Source organism: Apiospora kogelbergensis (genome assembly GCF_038363985.1).
Source record: "Apiospora kogelbergensis strain CBS 113332 chromosome Unknown utg000002l_segment0_segment0, whole genome shotgun sequence".
Classification (NCBI taxonomy): Eukaryota; Fungi; Ascomycota; class Sordariomycetes; order Amphisphaeriales; family Apiosporaceae; genus Apiospora; species Apiospora kogelbergensis.
This window is the reverse complement of record NW_027117419.1, coordinates 2664466-2680382: the sequence shown is the minus strand read 5'-3', so window position 1 is coordinate 2680382 and position 15917 is coordinate 2664466. Positions and strand designations below refer to the sequence as shown.

General features: G+C 53.9%; 6 protein-coding genes across 6 annotated transcripts; 3 read left to right on the top strand and 3 right to left on the bottom strand.

The window, feature by feature from the left end:
- Nucleotides 1–790: 790 nt before the first annotated feature.
- PG998_003738 (uncharacterized protein) lies at nucleotides 791–2351 on the bottom strand (the record flags this gene model as incomplete). Its single annotated transcript, XM_066870556.1, has 4 exons — nucleotides 791–1110; nucleotides 1374–1556; nucleotides 1668–2044; nucleotides 2113–2351. The coding sequence occupies 4 exons, from the start codon at nucleotides 2349–2351 to the stop codon at nucleotides 791–793; spliced, it is 1119 nt and encodes a 372-aa protein (XP_066734306.1).
- A 1920-nt stretch (nucleotides 2352–4271) lies between these two features.
- PG998_003737 (uncharacterized protein) lies at nucleotides 4272–5536 on the top strand (the record flags this gene model as incomplete). Its single annotated transcript, XM_066870555.1, has 3 exons — nucleotides 4272–4482; nucleotides 4592–4904; nucleotides 4963–5536. The coding sequence occupies 3 exons, from the start codon at nucleotides 4272–4274 to the stop codon at nucleotides 5534–5536; spliced, it is 1098 nt and encodes a 365-aa protein (XP_066734305.1).
- A 771-nt stretch (nucleotides 5537–6307) lies between these two features.
- Nucleotides 6308–7730, top strand: PG998_003736 (uncharacterized protein; the record flags this gene model as incomplete). The annotated part of the gene is made up of 2 exons (XM_066870554.1): nucleotides 6308–6741; nucleotides 6875–7730. 2 exons carry the CDS (start codon nucleotides 6308–6310, stop codon nucleotides 7728–7730), a joined length of 1290 nt encoding a protein of 429 aa, XP_066734304.1.
- Nucleotides 7731–8603: 873 nt separating this feature from the next.
- PG998_003735 (uncharacterized protein) lies at nucleotides 8604–9800 on the bottom strand (the record flags this gene model as incomplete). The annotated part of the gene is made up of 1 exon (XM_066870553.1): nucleotides 8604–9800. The coding sequence occupies one exon, from the start codon at nucleotides 9798–9800 to the stop codon at nucleotides 8604–8606; it is 1197 nt and encodes a 398-aa protein (XP_066734303.1).
- A 1983-nt stretch (nucleotides 9801–11783) lies between these two features.
- Nucleotides 11784–13572, top strand: PG998_003734 (major facilitator superfamily transporter; the record flags this gene model as incomplete). The annotated part of the gene is made up of 3 exons (XM_066870552.1): nucleotides 11784–11987; nucleotides 12115–12941; nucleotides 13005–13572. The coding sequence occupies 3 exons, from the start codon at nucleotides 11784–11786 to the stop codon at nucleotides 13570–13572; spliced, it is 1599 nt and encodes a 532-aa protein (XP_066734302.1).
- A 109-nt stretch (nucleotides 13573–13681) lies between these two features.
- PG998_003733 (uncharacterized protein) lies at nucleotides 13682–15214 on the bottom strand (the record flags this gene model as incomplete). The annotated part of the gene is made up of 3 exons (XM_066870551.1): nucleotides 13682–14315; nucleotides 14380–14806; nucleotides 14902–15214. 3 exons carry the CDS (start codon nucleotides 15212–15214, stop codon nucleotides 13682–13684), a joined length of 1374 nt encoding a protein of 457 aa, XP_066734301.1.
- Between the last annotated feature and the right edge of the window lie 703 nt (nucleotides 15215–15917).

The window sequence follows — 15917 nt, the reverse complement described above, 5'->3', positions numbered from 1 at the left end:
GAGCATGACTCAGCAGCACGTAGCGCGAGTTCGACGTGCCGTTAGTTGCTTAGACTGCTTAACCGATTATACAGTGAATTGAGCACACCTCTCAATCTCAAACTCATGGTCCGTTTTTTTGTTCACAATTGTTTCACAATCGTGCTTGAAAGGGAATAAGAAAAACCTTGTGGTCGTCTGAAAAGGTAGAGAGGGCCTACAAAAGCCTTGCGCAACCCTAAATAAGAGCTGCTATGCGGTGCCAGCTTGTGAGAGTCTAGCCATCACCAGGTCTTAGTCAGTTATGTAGAAAGGTGGTGATAATTGAGACTCATCTCACCATAATAGATGTGCCGTCACATGCCCAACACAAGTTTGCTCACCATGAAGTTCCATCATCAACACACACATCCCATGCTTCGCGTCTCAGACCTCTGTGTGTCATGAACCCGGAGGAGTAGGCGGCGATTCTGCGTATTTCGTTATTGATAAGTTAGGACGATGGGCTCCTTATTGGGGGACCACCGTCGTTGAAGTCGCCATTTTCGCCGTCATCTTGAATGATGTCGACAATAGCCACTTGTTTGATATGAGTTTTCGCATCATTTTCTGTGTCTATATTGAATAGAAGATCATCGGTCAGTTCGTAAACTGTAGCGTATCAATATGAGAAATGATAACTGGATATGAAACTGATTATGAAGCAAGCACAATCAAAATCCTAGGGAGGGTCATCTTACGCTATGTTGTGCGAGTGAGTAAGTGAGTGAATAATCGACATCATCTGATTTCATTATGCCTTTTTTCTTCTTCACTCTTTGGGAAAGAAGTTCTCAACAACACCAGACAACGGTTCACTTCTAGTAATATGGAGGTGCCCGTCACCATCATTGGTGCCTTCAGAAGGGTGGTAGCAGGCCATACCGTCAATTCTGGAATCCAATTGGTGCACCGTAGTAAGCCCTTCGGGTTGTGTTGCCACCGTGGTGAAGTCCGTTGTCGTCGTGACCTGATTGTCCTTTATACGGCGCCGCACACCGGTGGCGATCTGACGCCGGTTGCTGAAAATGGCCATGCGCTTCGTCACGAAGGCTCGTGAGCGGCCCGTCAATCTGGCGCCGACGACCTTGTCTACCAAGGGCTGCAGTATGGGAATGGACGATGCTGTTACGATGATGCCCCCTTCAACGCTAAAGGACAGCAATTGAGAGATTATCAATATCAAAACCAACTAGCGAATAGTACCGTCAAAATTTGTGGTTGCTCACAGTGTCCATAGCTGCAATTCGCCATTGGCATCTGATGGACACCCTCTCTTCGTTAGTCTTTCCTAATCGGTATGGGTCGTGATGCGAGTGAGAGAGCGAGTATAGATTGGTCCGCAGGTTACGTACAGGTGAAATCGGGGTCCAGGAGAAGGGGGATATGGGTAGTTTTGTACGTGGCAACTGCCCCCGAAACAACACCAAACCCAAGAGCGATAGACAAAGCAACCTTCTTCCTGTCTGGCATATGCAGGTGGTAGAGAACGATAGAGGGATATGCGGCGAGGTAGAAGTCGGCAAAGGCGGAGAGCGCTACGTTGCGTTAGTTGTGGATGCTTGCACATTCGACGATCGCACCCCTCAACCGATTGAAGTTAAGAAAGTGTCAGAAAGGGGTTTGGGGGGGGACGAATGAGAACGCACATCCAGCGAAGATGTAATACCTGACTTGTGTATGCATGGGGACGCAGTGGCCACTCGGCGTCGGTGTTTGAGCAGAGTCGAAGAGCTTGCACTTATTGACGAGGTCGTTGATGAAGAGCCCCATTGTGCCGAATTGGGCCAGCTGCACCGCTACGCCCATGGACCACAAGAACCAGAAATGAGGTCGGCTGGGCAGCAGGAGACGAACCAAAAGGGCGATGACGGCCAATTTAGGGCACGCGAAGGACACCAGACCAGGGAAGAAGGCGGCAAATGTCCAGACGGCAGCGGCACTTTGATCCTGTGGCAATAATGTATCGAGGTGCCTCCCAAGTCCACGAAACACGGCCTTGGTGGCGAGGCCACACGCCACAACGCTATTGACCTGTTGTGTCGGCCTCAGCTACAGGCTCTGGCATAGAGAAGGGCGGCTAGCGGGTATGACTATTGTGAGACCTTGCCAGCTCCCAGTGAGAACAAGTAACCTACCACGGAGAATACGGTGAGATAGTCGTCGCTCCGAAGCCTGCGCTGCATATACCCTCTCACGTACAACCTGCCAGTTGTGAAGAGCATGGCGACACTGGTAACGATCCAGATGGTTATCAGTGTGTTAGTCCCCTTGTCCAGGGACGCATTATAGCCGCTTCCGGGTCCACCACCGTACGCTGGCATTGGTGACATTGTGTAAGACGAGGGGTATCGTCATGAAAGTTTTAGCATGGTGATGATGTTGATGCCGTGTTCGAGGCGTTGGAGGAGTGGTTCACTCCAATCTGCAGCATTTGATGATCCGGGTCGATGGATAAGTACTGGCTATCGCTTTCATCCCATACAGATAAGATGAGTGAATCACCACTACCTGCCACAATGAAACATGGCTTGCATGCAAAGCACCGCTTTGCTCGACGCCGACTTGGAAGCGAAACGCTGGGGAAGTTAGTACATGCGGCTTGTCATGTTCCGTAAGGTCAGGAACATGCTCCTCGCCAATTAATTGGCCGTGTAGTCGATCATCCAAAGTCTTATCATGAGCCGAGTATGCAAAGTTCCAGGCTGGGCCAGAATATGCATGGTCACTAGCTAGAGACGACAAAGAACAAAGCTTGACAAGGCATCAGATTCTGGACGACCTAGGCAAATGAATCTGACAGCTGATTGATGAGATGTAGAATTGAGGATGTCGACAGTAGATAGTGAATCTTACTGAACCTGAAGAGCGGCACGCTGGCACTCCCTAGAGTCGGTATTTGAGTGCCATCCATACGGATGTTGCCTTAAGAGCTGCAACAGCAGGTCTCACCGCCGCTGCGATATGGGCATATGTCGCCTAAGCCGCCGCTATACAGGGCGTGACAGCCGATCGGAGCTGTCTGTGAAACTCATAGATGAACTATTAGCACATATGAGCACTGCGTGATCTCGTTGAGGGCTTGAATGACTCAGCCATACCCCACCTCTGAAATGCCAGGAAAGTTACACGATCGTTACCTTCTGACTCAAAGGATTACCTTGCTCCCCTTCACTACTAATACTCACGTGTCGAGGGACAACCCAAAGCGACCGCGTTTGGATGACTAGGGCGCTCTCGCGGCCTGACTTCGCCTCCAACTCTCGATAGAAACCCAGCCTCTGGCGACACTATGCCAAAGTTGGTGGAAGCAAGGTATCTGCCAAACGCCTAGGACGGGTGCTCAGTGTGGATGCAGATCAGCCAATGCCGGCCTGGGACACCAGGCTTCCGGTGTCAGCATCGCAACTGAACTATTGTCCCCTCTACCTCGACGAACTGCTGCAGACCTTTCTTGCAACGGGTTCAGAGAGCGAACGGCACTTCTAATGACGAGACAGAGCCAAAACGTTTGGGGGGTGGGGGTGGGGTCAGTGGACGAGGTCAGTGGACGAGACATTGCCGTGAACTCAACCCTTCCAGTCGCCATATGCCGCTGCAGGCGCGGAATTGATCAGTCATTTCGGGAAAACATCTCAAGCGTGCAAGCGCTGTGTCGGTGACATTGGTGATTGGGTAGAGCAATGCAGCACCCTCCCTGTTCAACCTGTTCCGAAGGACGAACGCAGGCATTGTGCAACCAACACAGAATGCAGTGACGATATCCGATTGGGTACCGTCCGCCTGGGTCACATAGAAATGGAGCGTTGGAGTCACGGAAGACGAGGGGGGCTCAAGTCGCACGCACTGTGTGTGCCCAATCTACAACAATAATTGTTGTTACATTGACCATCACCAAGCAATGGCCGACAGCCACTTTGGAGAATGGATGGGCTCGAGGAAGGATTGCATCGCGAGTATGGGCAAGCGCTGAAGGAAAGCTTGATGGCGCACCGACAAAGTCAAGATTGCCCAACAGCTCGCTTAGAGGGAAGGAGGGAGGGAATGCCTCACCGTTCTCACCCAAAGCAAGCCTTCTTCTTGGCTGCAGCTACCACTTTCGAGGTGGTTGTTTGCTTGCTTGCTTGCCGGTTCAAACGTACACACATACACACATGCACATAGCCTGGTGGCATTTGGGTATTTCAAATTGCAATCCCCTCGCCAGGCTTGCTTCCTACTTCAACCCTCTGTTCCGCTTGACGTGCAACGAAATGCCGCTGCGAATCCAGACAAGACTCGGATCTGTGCTGCGTCTAAGGCGCCGGCGCCGGCACGGTTCGTGCCGTTTAGACTCGACCGAGGTAGCGTGCAAGCACCAGGCTGACGAGACTTCAACGCAAGCATCAAAGGATGTGGCGCCGGTGGCTGAGCAGGAGGGAAGCCGCTTCCTTCAAAAGCTGCCTATTGAGATTCGTAGGATGAGTAAGTTGTTTCCCCATTGCACGCTACTGCCTCCGACTCTCATATGATTTCCTGCTATCGGCGCTAAATCGCCTACAAAAGCCTCGCTTGCTTACTCGTAATGTGGCAGTCTACACCTTGATTTGGGAGGATCATGACCGACAGTACCACCTATTTCTCGACAATGGCCGGCTCAGGAGGCTCAAATGCGTTAAGCACCACAGCGATGACGATGAAGACGCCATCCAGAAAGCAATGGATGTGGTCTATGAGTCTCAGTCGCCAGGGATGGTGACGCACGCACAGCTGCGACTGTGGCGGCGAAGGCTAGCTTCAACATGGGGATGTCGCCACTGGAGGTGCGAGGAATGGTCAATACCATCGCGGCCTTCTTATTCGGAGCGCACAATGTTCCAGCCAATGATGTTGTTATGCAAGCGGATGTATGACACAAGATGCCCACTTCCTTGTTGCTCTAAGCTATCTCTAACCCGATGAAAGGTATCCCGAGATCATGGCATCTATCTTCGAGTCGCACACTTTCCTGTTTAACGACATTTCATCAGCTCATCACTTCTTCGTCGTGAAATCGTCTTCCTTCCTCGGGTCCATTCGCTCGCTAGATATCAGTCTAGTACTGCCTTACGTCGAGTATCGTTCATACAGCCACGCCGGTGGTCCCCAGCCGGCGACACGATTAGATGCCATCCAGGAGGCATTGGCCAGGATCACATTTCGCGACCTGAGAATATCACTAGACGTCCAAGACCGGCAATGCTGGCGACAGATCCCCGAAGCAGTGATTTTGAACAGTTTGGGAGAAGTCAGAGTATTGAATAGGGGCATTGTAGAACTTCCTGCGCTGTTTCCAGGCAGTCGCGACCAACACTGGGAGCTCAACGGGGGCAACGGTAAGTTTCAAGTCCAGCGACGCTCTCTAATCCGCTATTGGAACTTCAATCCACGAAAAATAGAGCGGTTGACCTGGAATGCCGCGAAGGGGACCGACACAAGTTGCTGGATAGCCTCTGACAGTATGGGGTACATCCCCAACCCGTGGTCTGATGCCAGGTGAAAATAGAAGTCCCGTGCCTCCATATTTGGATGACTCAAAGAGAAGAGGAAATCCCTATTCCTCGGACTGGTAGCATACATGTGGGCACCAGTTGAAAATAAGGCTACTGACCCCAACATTTACACAGTGTCAACCAGAAGACTTGGCTGACATGGGTGATGCTCACCCCAACATACGATACATCATCAACACCCCCATTGCGGCGTGCCGATTGGCTGCGCTTCCGCATAACCCACGAAGGAGCGCGGCTAGCAGCTAGCCCTCTGCAGCATGAAGGCAGAGCAGCCTGGTACGCTATGCTGCCTGCTTTATTGCTACCACAAGTTGCGTCTGCTGCTACGCCCCCTGGACCTTTCGCCCGGATTGCTTGCCGAAGTAGGCAAACAAGTCCAGCATTCAGTCGCATCGCATACAGATCAGTGATGACATGGCCAGCTGTATCTAGATACGGCTGGCTCCTCCCCCTCCAACCTGACCTAGAAACTATCGGGCCTTCTCAGCGGCATAAACGCGGCAGGGCAATGCTACTCAGATGCAGGCAGCGCTTACACTTGATCAATCAGCCCTGCGAGAAGTTGCGGTATCAGCATTGGTATAGACGGGGGTTCCCATCTGCCGCGTTTCACCATACTCCTGACTGCCTGTCTCACAGGCAGAGCTCGTTAAAAGGTCGTCCATGACTCGAATTCAATTCTCTGCTCCTCTCTCTTCCTCAAGTTGTCTATGGACGACCGTGCCGCCGAATCCTGCTCAGAACCACGAGATTCGGCCATGTTCCCCCGTCCCCCCGGTTTCATCTCTCCGGGGAGCGACTTCACCATGAGTGCCGACCTCCAACACCAGTCGACTTTCTTTGGTGGGTTGCCCAGGGAGATCCGGGACATGATATATCTCGCGATGTGGGATGTCTCGGGTACGCATCAACATGTCTTTGAGCACTCGGATGGAGGCGGCAACGTGACGCATTTCCCCTGTATTCTGGCTGCTGGCGAGGAGGACAGCCGGAATGACGAGTTCGAGATGCTGTGGCGACAGCAGCAAGCGCACCGGCCTCGATCGCTTGTCAAGGATCCAGTTTGGGCGCGCCGGATGTCTTCTACCTGGCACGAGCACTGGAAGTGCGAAGAGGCGATGATGGCCAGTCGGGAGCAGGGCACGAGACCAGGCACATTGTTCCTGCCGAGTCTGCTCACATGTAAGCGGATGTGAGTGTGGCTGATCTACTTTTTTTACATGGCTTTGCGTTGGTTCCGGCTATTTGCCGCCATGGCCCATGCCGTCAGCAGAGTCGATGATGGGTGTATGTGAAAAAGAGACTTACCACGGCAAGCGCACCAGGTACGACGAAGCCTTACCAACGCTCTACCACTCGACGACGCTGGTCCTGACCTCGCTGTCCCTAGCCCACACTCAGCTCGTCGCTGCCCCTTCTCCCAACACGCGGCTCTGGCGGTCGGCGCAACTCTCACTCGCGGTATCCTACGAAATGCTTCACCGACACCGTGCCAACGACTTCGTGGGGCGGCAGCCGCCCTGCCCCCACTACTGGGCCGAGCTCTGCGGCGCCCTGTCGAACCTGGTTCGCTTCGCGAGCCTGCGTGCCGTCGTCATTCGCCTCGACCTCGCCGGCGCCAACCGCTTCTGGCGGGATGTCCGCGAACGCTGGGTTCTTTCCGCGGTGCGTGGTCGTCTTGCGCGCTGCCTCGTGCTGCAGCTACCCGAGCTCACCGAGGACGTCGACACGATGAGGCCTTACCAGTTTCTCCTTCCTTCTTCTGATCCGCCCGGCGTCGCTGCCACCCAAACTGTACGGTCGGATGCCAATAATGGAAGAGTAGATTGCATCTCTAACCCCAGTGAGCATAATTGCAAAGCAGCAGAAACACCTTCGCCATCACCACCACTACTTCATGCCGAAAGGAACACGAGGGATAGAAGTTGTTTGGTACCCGGCGCCTCACTCGCCGAGAAGCCGATCAGCAACAACGACATCAACAGCAGCAACGGCGGGGTGCCGCCCATACCTTTCATGCGACTTGAGCGGTATCAGCGACGGCGCTGGAGCCGGGAAGCCGAGGGCGACGGCGTGCAAGCTCGGCTTGAGTTCTTCAACCCCCGCCAGCACGTCGTGCTGGGCCGCGACCGCCGACGCGAGAAGATCTGGGGTTTGCTCAGAGGTCTTTTGATGAGATGAGATGACTGATTGATTGACGAATGATGATGACGATGATGGATGAGATTGGGGCTTGTTTTTTTCTGGTGTCTGGTGACTGGTGTCTTTGTTTCAACTCATGCCAACGGGAGGACCAGAGGGCCGAACATCCGTATCTTGGTAGCATGTGGTAGAAAAGGAGGGAGGAGGGAAAGTACACAATCCATGCCATGCATCTCCGTTTCTCTCTCCTTGTCTACTCGTAGTGGATACTTTCAATATTGGCCTACCCATACAGTTGATAGCAATTTCAATTAACTTTGCTCCTCATCTTTGGTTTGCTTGGTTGTATTTCGAGTCGATGGATGAACATGCTGCAACAACATCGGCATTGGCACCAGGTCTCGGCCCTCTCGGCCCTCTCGGCACCGGGATGGATACCAAAGCGGAACCAGGAGCGCGCAAGGATATATCCTTACCATGTAAAGAGTTCAATAAATCACTGATTTGTCAAAAGTAAATCAAATATACCAAAGCTTGTCTATTGCCGAGCAGGTAGCGAGTGAATGGCCTTTGGTTTATTTGGTTTTAAGGAGGGTTTTGTGGGTGGGTGCGGACTTGCAACCTTCGCATGACAAGTAAAGCAAAATGCCTTTCCTCCACAGGATTCAGGTAGCCATCTGCATCCATTAAGTAGTTACGCAAGCTGGTCCGTCAATCTTGTAAAGGTCGTGAAGCCGTGATTCTCATTTCTAGATGCTTGCTTGCTAGTGGATATTATATGAGGACAAATGATTGAAGAAACGCAATGCCAAATATTGTACTAGAAAGTCAGTCTAGACACCCAGTGCCGATATATAGTCGTCCGACAAAATCCTGTCTTTGGAGAAGAGGGAAGCATGATGTTTTTCGTGATTACGCAGCCCAATCATCCGGATGGAAGGCCATGAGATCGTACCACTGAACGATGGCACCGATCAAGAATGCCACGCTGCCCAGGAAGTTGGACCAGGAGCTGTCCACGGGGTTGGCGAGGAACAAGAAGAGGCCCGTGCCGAAGAAACCAATAGCCCCGAGGAGACTCCAGAAGGCGCCCTGCCAGGGGGCCGAGGTCAACGCGGGCTTGTACCAGTGATCCTGACACGTGATCAGCAAGACGGCGTTGGCGATAACGAAGAACGAACTGCCGGCGCAAAGCGGTGTGAAGACAAAGATGACAGGGGCGAGGGGGTCGTCCATGGACAGGACGCCGGGAAAGCCGGGCGCCACGCTGATGGAGAGGATCATACCACCCAGGAGCTGCATCAGGCCAAGCTGGAAAGGCAGCGTGCGGAAGGTGCGCGAGAAGGTCCCGGAGGGCGGCCACCAAACCCAATTGGGGTCGCCGATAAGGGCAGGGCGATATATCTTCTCGCCGATGTTCCACGAGTTGGTCGAACTGACGCTCGAGTTGGTCCCGATCCTCTCCAGCTTGCTGCCGCTCAATTTCTCGATATCCCCATTCTCGTCGCGGACGCCATGGTCCAGGCCCATGTCCTTGTACTTGCGCTCGTAGTATTTCGGGTCTCGGATATGGATCTTGAACTCGCCCCGGTCGGTGTTGAAAGAGGCAATAAGCGAGAGAATGCCCGCGGTGAGGAACATGGCGGCACCGAGCAAGGTGCAAAACGGCACGGCGAACTCGAGCTGGTTGGGGAAAAGGGGGGTAGTCGGGTCAACGGCCGGTAGGAGCTGGAAGACGGCACCGATGGTGAAGATTACGGAGCCGACGACGAAGACGACGGCATTTACCCAGTTAAGATCCCGGACCGGGTACACACTGAACATGCGGAAGGCCTGGTCCAGAAAGTCGGGCGGGTCATCGCCGAGCGACGGAACCTCGGTCACCTCGTGCACCGTCTCGAGCTCATCCTTCTGTGCCTTGTAGCCCTCCCAATCTACGATCTCCACGGGCTCCGACCGGGTGGAAGTAGCGACTGATGGTTTTCGCGATAGACCGTCTGCGGGCCTGGGTGGGTTTTTGGCCCTGCCGGCCCTCGAGATCTGGCGCTGGGGTGGAGGGGCATAGAACGAGGCGCGATAGGATGCCCGGTGTGCCTGGGAGGCGTTCATCACGCTCTATGCTTGTCCTGTATTGATGCTGGTCGTTCGCTTGACGATAGTCTGATTATAGGCCTGCCTCACTTGCTGTTTGTCCCTCGACGTTTGTTTTCCCCCTTAGTTCGTCTGCGATAGCTCTCTCGTTCCTCAGTGACCTTGGCACGACAAACCACCCAATAAAAACAAGAAACAAATTTGGAATAGAACCTGCCTCGATAAGGTAGAGGACACCGAAAGAATGGAAAATTGACAAGAAAATAGTTTAAAAGGAGAATCAACACTCATTACTAGCCAGCCGGTAGCGTCAGGAATGAATGGGACGGGGTTTCCCAGAAACGAAATAACGGAAAAGAGAATAAATAGAGTCGCGGTCAGTCAATGAACCGCGAGACAAGAACGAGAAGAAGAAGAAAGAAAAACAACGCTGGAGAGTGTCGTCGATCTATGCCATCCTCTTGTAGCAGGAGGATATTGGACCGGGAAGTTATATATCCGCCACAGACGCCAGAAGGACGGGATGTATAGGAATAGCAGTTCAGAAAGTAGGTTATCGTGGCGGAAGGGATCTTGCAACGGAGATCTGCAGCTTAATTCTGTAGGCGCCGAGAGCGGGTCCCTCAGTCATGGTCAATGGGCAAGCAGCGTTTCGTTTGGGGCCGTTGCGTCGTCCTCTTGGTGGGCTGCAACTGACCTGTCTCTCGAGGTTGGAATTAATGCGCGGTATCACATCGCCATCATGATCATGCGACAAGCCCAGCGAGACAAGGGGGGGTCATTGTCGAGGCACACCGATCTGTCATGCCAAGCTTGCTCCTGATCCTGATGGGCGGAAGAGAAGACGAGACGATATGAGACGAAGCAGGCGACGGGCCGGCTCTCGCTGTGGCTTGCCAGTGGCAGGCGGTGCCGCGAGTGTGCAAGAGAAGATAGGAAGAGAAGCTGGCGAAGCTGGCGAGCTGCGGCACCAGACAAACTCTAAAACCATAAATACTATGGAACCCCCCACCATCGTTGGTGGTTTACATACTAATATGTAGAGCTAGAGAGAGGTAGCTGTGATTTACAATTGGAACCCCCCCAAACAAGGCAGTCGTCGACAACGCGCATTCGTCAGCCATCGTCCGTCGCAAGAAACATGCACTATTAGCAAACATTTCCTCCTCCCTGGTCTATGTAACGAGGATGAAACCGAACCAAGTAGCAACGGGTGGCTCTCTGGTGGCTCCCTGGTGGATGGCAATGGGATTGAATGGGATTGAATGGGATTGAATGGGATTGAATGGGATTGAACGGCGTTCGTCCCACCCGGTCTAGCTGGACTTGTAGAAGCCCCTTCAACTAAAGGGCCAGGCCCAGCCCCACGGCCCTTGGCTGCTTCTGCGGGTTCTGCAGCTTCTTCTGCAGCTTGGCTGCCTATTCCGGCAACACCCTGGGGCATCGTGTACGACGACAACCCGTCCCCATTTTCCCGATTTCGTTTCGACATGCCCCGTTCCCCATCCCATTGGCCCTCACCTTGACAATAGTCCCCTACAAGCTCAGATAGAAGGAAAAATAAAAAGCTTATCAACACCCGTGCCGGCCTCTCGGCTGGGGCAGCACAAAGACTTGACACATAGCCAAACAAGAAACAACCCGGTCCATCAGGGTCTTGTGAGCTAACATCTCAGTTAGGCAAATAGAGTGCAGAAGTAAAGTAGGAGGGGGGACACGACGAACCTGCTATATCTAGATGCCCCGTCTGGATCCATCCCCATATGTAGCCCGACATAATACGCTTGGCTTTTTTGACCTGTCCCAACTGTTCGTGACTGACAAATAACTATAAACAGCAGTTGAGATCAGCACATACCACGGCGGCTCGCAACCAAAATAGCCACGCGCATACACACAAACGCACACACTGCATACGCATAACGAACGCACGCACTGAGAGCTCGCAAGCTGATTGCCACCTACCGGTATCCCCTGTTTCCGTCTGAAAGATTATAAGTCATGTCCGCTGCGCCTCCGCCTGCGCCGCCGGCCCAGGGCGAGGACAAGGACGTCGAGCGTTCTGCCGCCCCAACGACCGATACCACCAGCATAGAGCCGTCCGATGATCTCGAGAAGCTCGGGAAGCAGCGCCCCGCCTGCTTCAAGAGCGGCCTGCAGGAGATTGGCTTCCTCATTTCCATCTTCGGCTCTAACTTACTCGCCGTACGTTGCCTTTTCCCAGCCTCTTCCCCTCTTCCTTCTCGGGCGTGGTATCCTGGAACACCTGTAATATGGGTCTGGTCTTTTCCCGCTTCTACCTCTTTCCTCCGTTGCTGACGGAAGGCAACAGGAATTCCTCATCAGCGGTTTCAATGTCCTCCTGCCCACCCTACAGAACCAAGAGCGCTTCTCGTCCACGGCGCCCTCGGCGGGGGCTTGGACCTGGCCATCCAACGTCTTCAGCCTGGTCGCGGGCGCCTTCCTGCTGCCCGTTGGCCGGCTGGCCGATTTGTATGGCGGGCGCGTCGTCTACATGGGCGGCCTGGTATGGCTGTTCTTTTGGGCGCTCGTGGGCGGCTTCAGCGCCAACTACGTCATGCTCGTCGTGATCCGGGCACTCCAGGGCCTGGGCGCCTCGGCCTTTTTGCCGGCTGGTATCAACCTGATGGGCAACATGTACCGGCCCGGCCCGCGCAAGAACACCGTCTTCAGCTTGTACGGCGGCTGCGCACCCTTTGGCTTCTTCATCGGCATCCTGCTGGCCGGCATCAGCGCCCGCTTCCTCTACTGGGGCTGGTTCTTCTGGATCGCCTCCATCGCCATGGCGGTTCTGTCCGTCATCTCCTGGTTCTGCGTGCCCGAGGACGAGGCCCCGGCCGGCCGGGAACACCTTACCATGGACTGGTGGGGATGCGGCACCAGCGTGAGCGCCCTTATCCTCACCGTCTATGCCGTCACCGAGAGCTCCAAATCGGGCTGGCAGTCTCCGGGCATCATTGTGCCCTTCGTGCTGGGCCTGTTGCTGCTCGGCGCCTTCGTATATGTCGAAGCGCGCGTCGCCAAGGACCCCATCCTCCCGCTCGACATTTTCAAAACCAAAGACATCGGCCCCCTGTTTGCGGCTCTCTTCTTGGCCTATGGCTCATTCGGCATCTACCTCTTCTATGCCAGCTTCTAGTGAGTCCCCCCCCAGATGCTATCCTGTTTTGTCCCAAACTTCAATGACTGACAATCCCATAGTATCGAAAATGTCCTTCACATTGACCCGCTCTTGACTGCGCTTTGGTTTGCGCCACTAGCCGGCGGCGGTCTAGCCATTGCTTTGCTTGGTGGGTTCACGCTGCACTTGCTGCCCGGAACAGCCCTGCTTATCCTGTCATGTGCCGGTTTCATCATCTGCAATCTGCTGCTGGCTTTGGCTCCTGAAAACCCCAACTACTGGGCGTGGATCTTCCCCGCCATGATCTGCGCCACTATCGGCATCGACATCATGTACAACGTGAGTAACATCTTCATCACCACTAATGTGGCCAAGACGCAGCAAGGCCTGGCTGGCGGTTGCATCAACGGCCTCCTCTTTGTCGGCATGAGCTTCTTCCTGGGCTGGGCCGATCTGGCCACCGCCAGCCGGGCGGACTTTGGGCTCCGAGAAAGCTTCAAGACATCACTGTTCCTCGGGGTCGGTCTAGGAGGGGTCGCCGCCTTGATCGTGTTGGTGTTTATCAGGATAGGCAAGGCGGGCAGTGATCTGACCGTAGAAGAACGAACGGCACAACAACAAACAAGCGACGAAGACAGCAAGCGATAGCCTCCTTTTGATCCGAGGTGGCTTCAGTGAAATTAAAAGAGGTAACGAGAGTAATGTGCAGTCCTAATCTTTTTAATAGACCAATTTTGAGATTGAAATGTTCTGATTATCAAACAAGGAACAACTCCACACCTTTGTCGCGTACATGCTGCAGCCAAGACTGTGGTATTGTAGAAGGCTGGTCTGCATTGGCCCATATCTCTTGCAGAATGATGGTGGCTTGATTTACAGCCCAAGTCTGGAGGAGCCCGAACAGGTTTTGGAAGATTTCTAGAATAACTGCGCGATGCACGAGGTCCGTTGCCTCTGCCCCCAAGACGAAAGCTGGCCAGAGAATGCCTTTGAAGTGGGTGTCCTCGGCAGGGATCTGTCGCAAGTGCAAGATACCTCGGCCGACGACGGCTGTGATGTCCTCGCGCACCACTTCGCGGCCAAGCACGCGTAAAGCGTAGACAGATATGGCGCCTCGGTAGGCTTCGGCAAGATGTGTTCGCATGGCGACAGATGCGGTCTCGTGGTGCCTTGCCGCCCATTCAGAGCAGGAGAACTGGGCGATGAGCCTCAGACTTTCGCTCTCGACGCCTCGATTGACATCGCAGAGGACTTGCAAGAGCTCGGCAGGACACCCCGTCCAACTGGAGCCTTCGGCTCTTTGCAGGACCGCAGGCAACTCCGACTCGTTGAACACGTCACATACATCTGACCGGTACTGCTTGCTCAGCGTTGAACCAAATATGGAGAGGCTGAAACAGAGGGTTAGTAATCAATGACGCAATTGCCCTCCCTAGGCTAGGAGGCTGCACTCACATCGCATATGTCTCCTCGAAATAGCTACCAAAGAAGGAGTTCCACCCCGGTGTGTTCCGCCTCGAATTTATCAAGGCGCGCATGGCACGGAGATGGTGACGCCACGATTGCCTCCCCTCTTGTTGCAGCGCATCGTTCCAGATGAACAAAAGGACTAGGGCCACGATGGCTTCATGTTGGTCGTTATTTGCGATAGCCTCGCGAAGCCCCTTGATGGCCTTTTGCTCATGGACAAGGCCATCCATCATAATCTCACGCTTTTTGGTCGGCAGCGTGAGAGCACCGACGTTGGAATTGCGACGATGACTGGCCGAGAGAGCGATGATGACATGACGCAGAGCTTCGTTCTGCGGAATCAACGTGACGAAGCGCTTGAAGGGGTTTTCGCTATCGTATATAACGCATTCACTGCAACACCGATGCAAGACTGGGGAGCAGGAAATTAAGGTTTAGTCCTTTTATTTTTCTTCTTCGAGGGACGGGCGGGCGGAAGAGCGAGCGACACACGGGGAGACAACTCACAGTATTCTAGATGTCTCATATCATCCGGCTCATTTATTGGTTCTATTGTGGGCTTCTTTATCATCATGCTGCTTATGCTGGGCGGCGCGGCGGAGCCGGCCGAGGGCGCGAAGGTGGTGCGGCCCGCCATCTTGCCGCGCGATGCCATACCAGTAACCCATATCACGGGTTTCTTCTCGCCATAGCCCAAGCATTCGCGGCCCGATTTGGCACATTTGACGCAGTGCGGCAGGCGCGTGTCACAAACGACGCGCCTCTGGCGGCAGGTCCAACACGGGCGGCTGGCGAACTCCGAAGCTGGCATAGGCACCATTGCAGTAGCAGTCATGTTTCGATGCTCGAGGTAGAGGGTGTGATCTGGAGCCTCATACCAGACGGCGCGGACGTAGGCGTAGATGCAGCTCGGCGACACCAGGTTTGCAGGGGAATTTACAAGATGTCCGGAAGGGGGAGATAGGATGAAGAAGAGCTGAAATGGGAGTTGATTTGGACTTGACCATCGCTCCTCCTCCTTCTGTTGTCATGAAATAATGTCGTTGCACATCCCGCGAACTAGAAGGTTTCAGCCCCACTCCGCTTTGCCATCTTGTCTCTAGTGCGACAGTCCATTAAGCATAGGGCCAAGAAAGGTGGGCGCGGGGACGGGCATTTCTGGACATGGGGCGTACTGTGGTAGTACATGTATGTACGTTATGGTTAAATCCCTCCCCTGAATTAAACGAGCTTTCGCAACAGTCCAGGGATTGCGCCGTACTATCGTTTAGCATTCTCAATGATTGGCGGGCCAAGCCAACACCTCGATGGAATAGATAGCATGCCAAGACCAAGATATCGCATGCATACTGTATCTTCACGCATGCTGAGCTATGTTTAGCGTCCCTGACTCAAATACACCCCGTCCCGTTTCGGTTGAGCCTGTCTAGACACAAGGCCCATTAACGTCCAGGCAGTTGTCAGATATGGCCTGTTTTTGCCATCGCCAATTCGGTGTGTACACACATACACACATGTCCTTA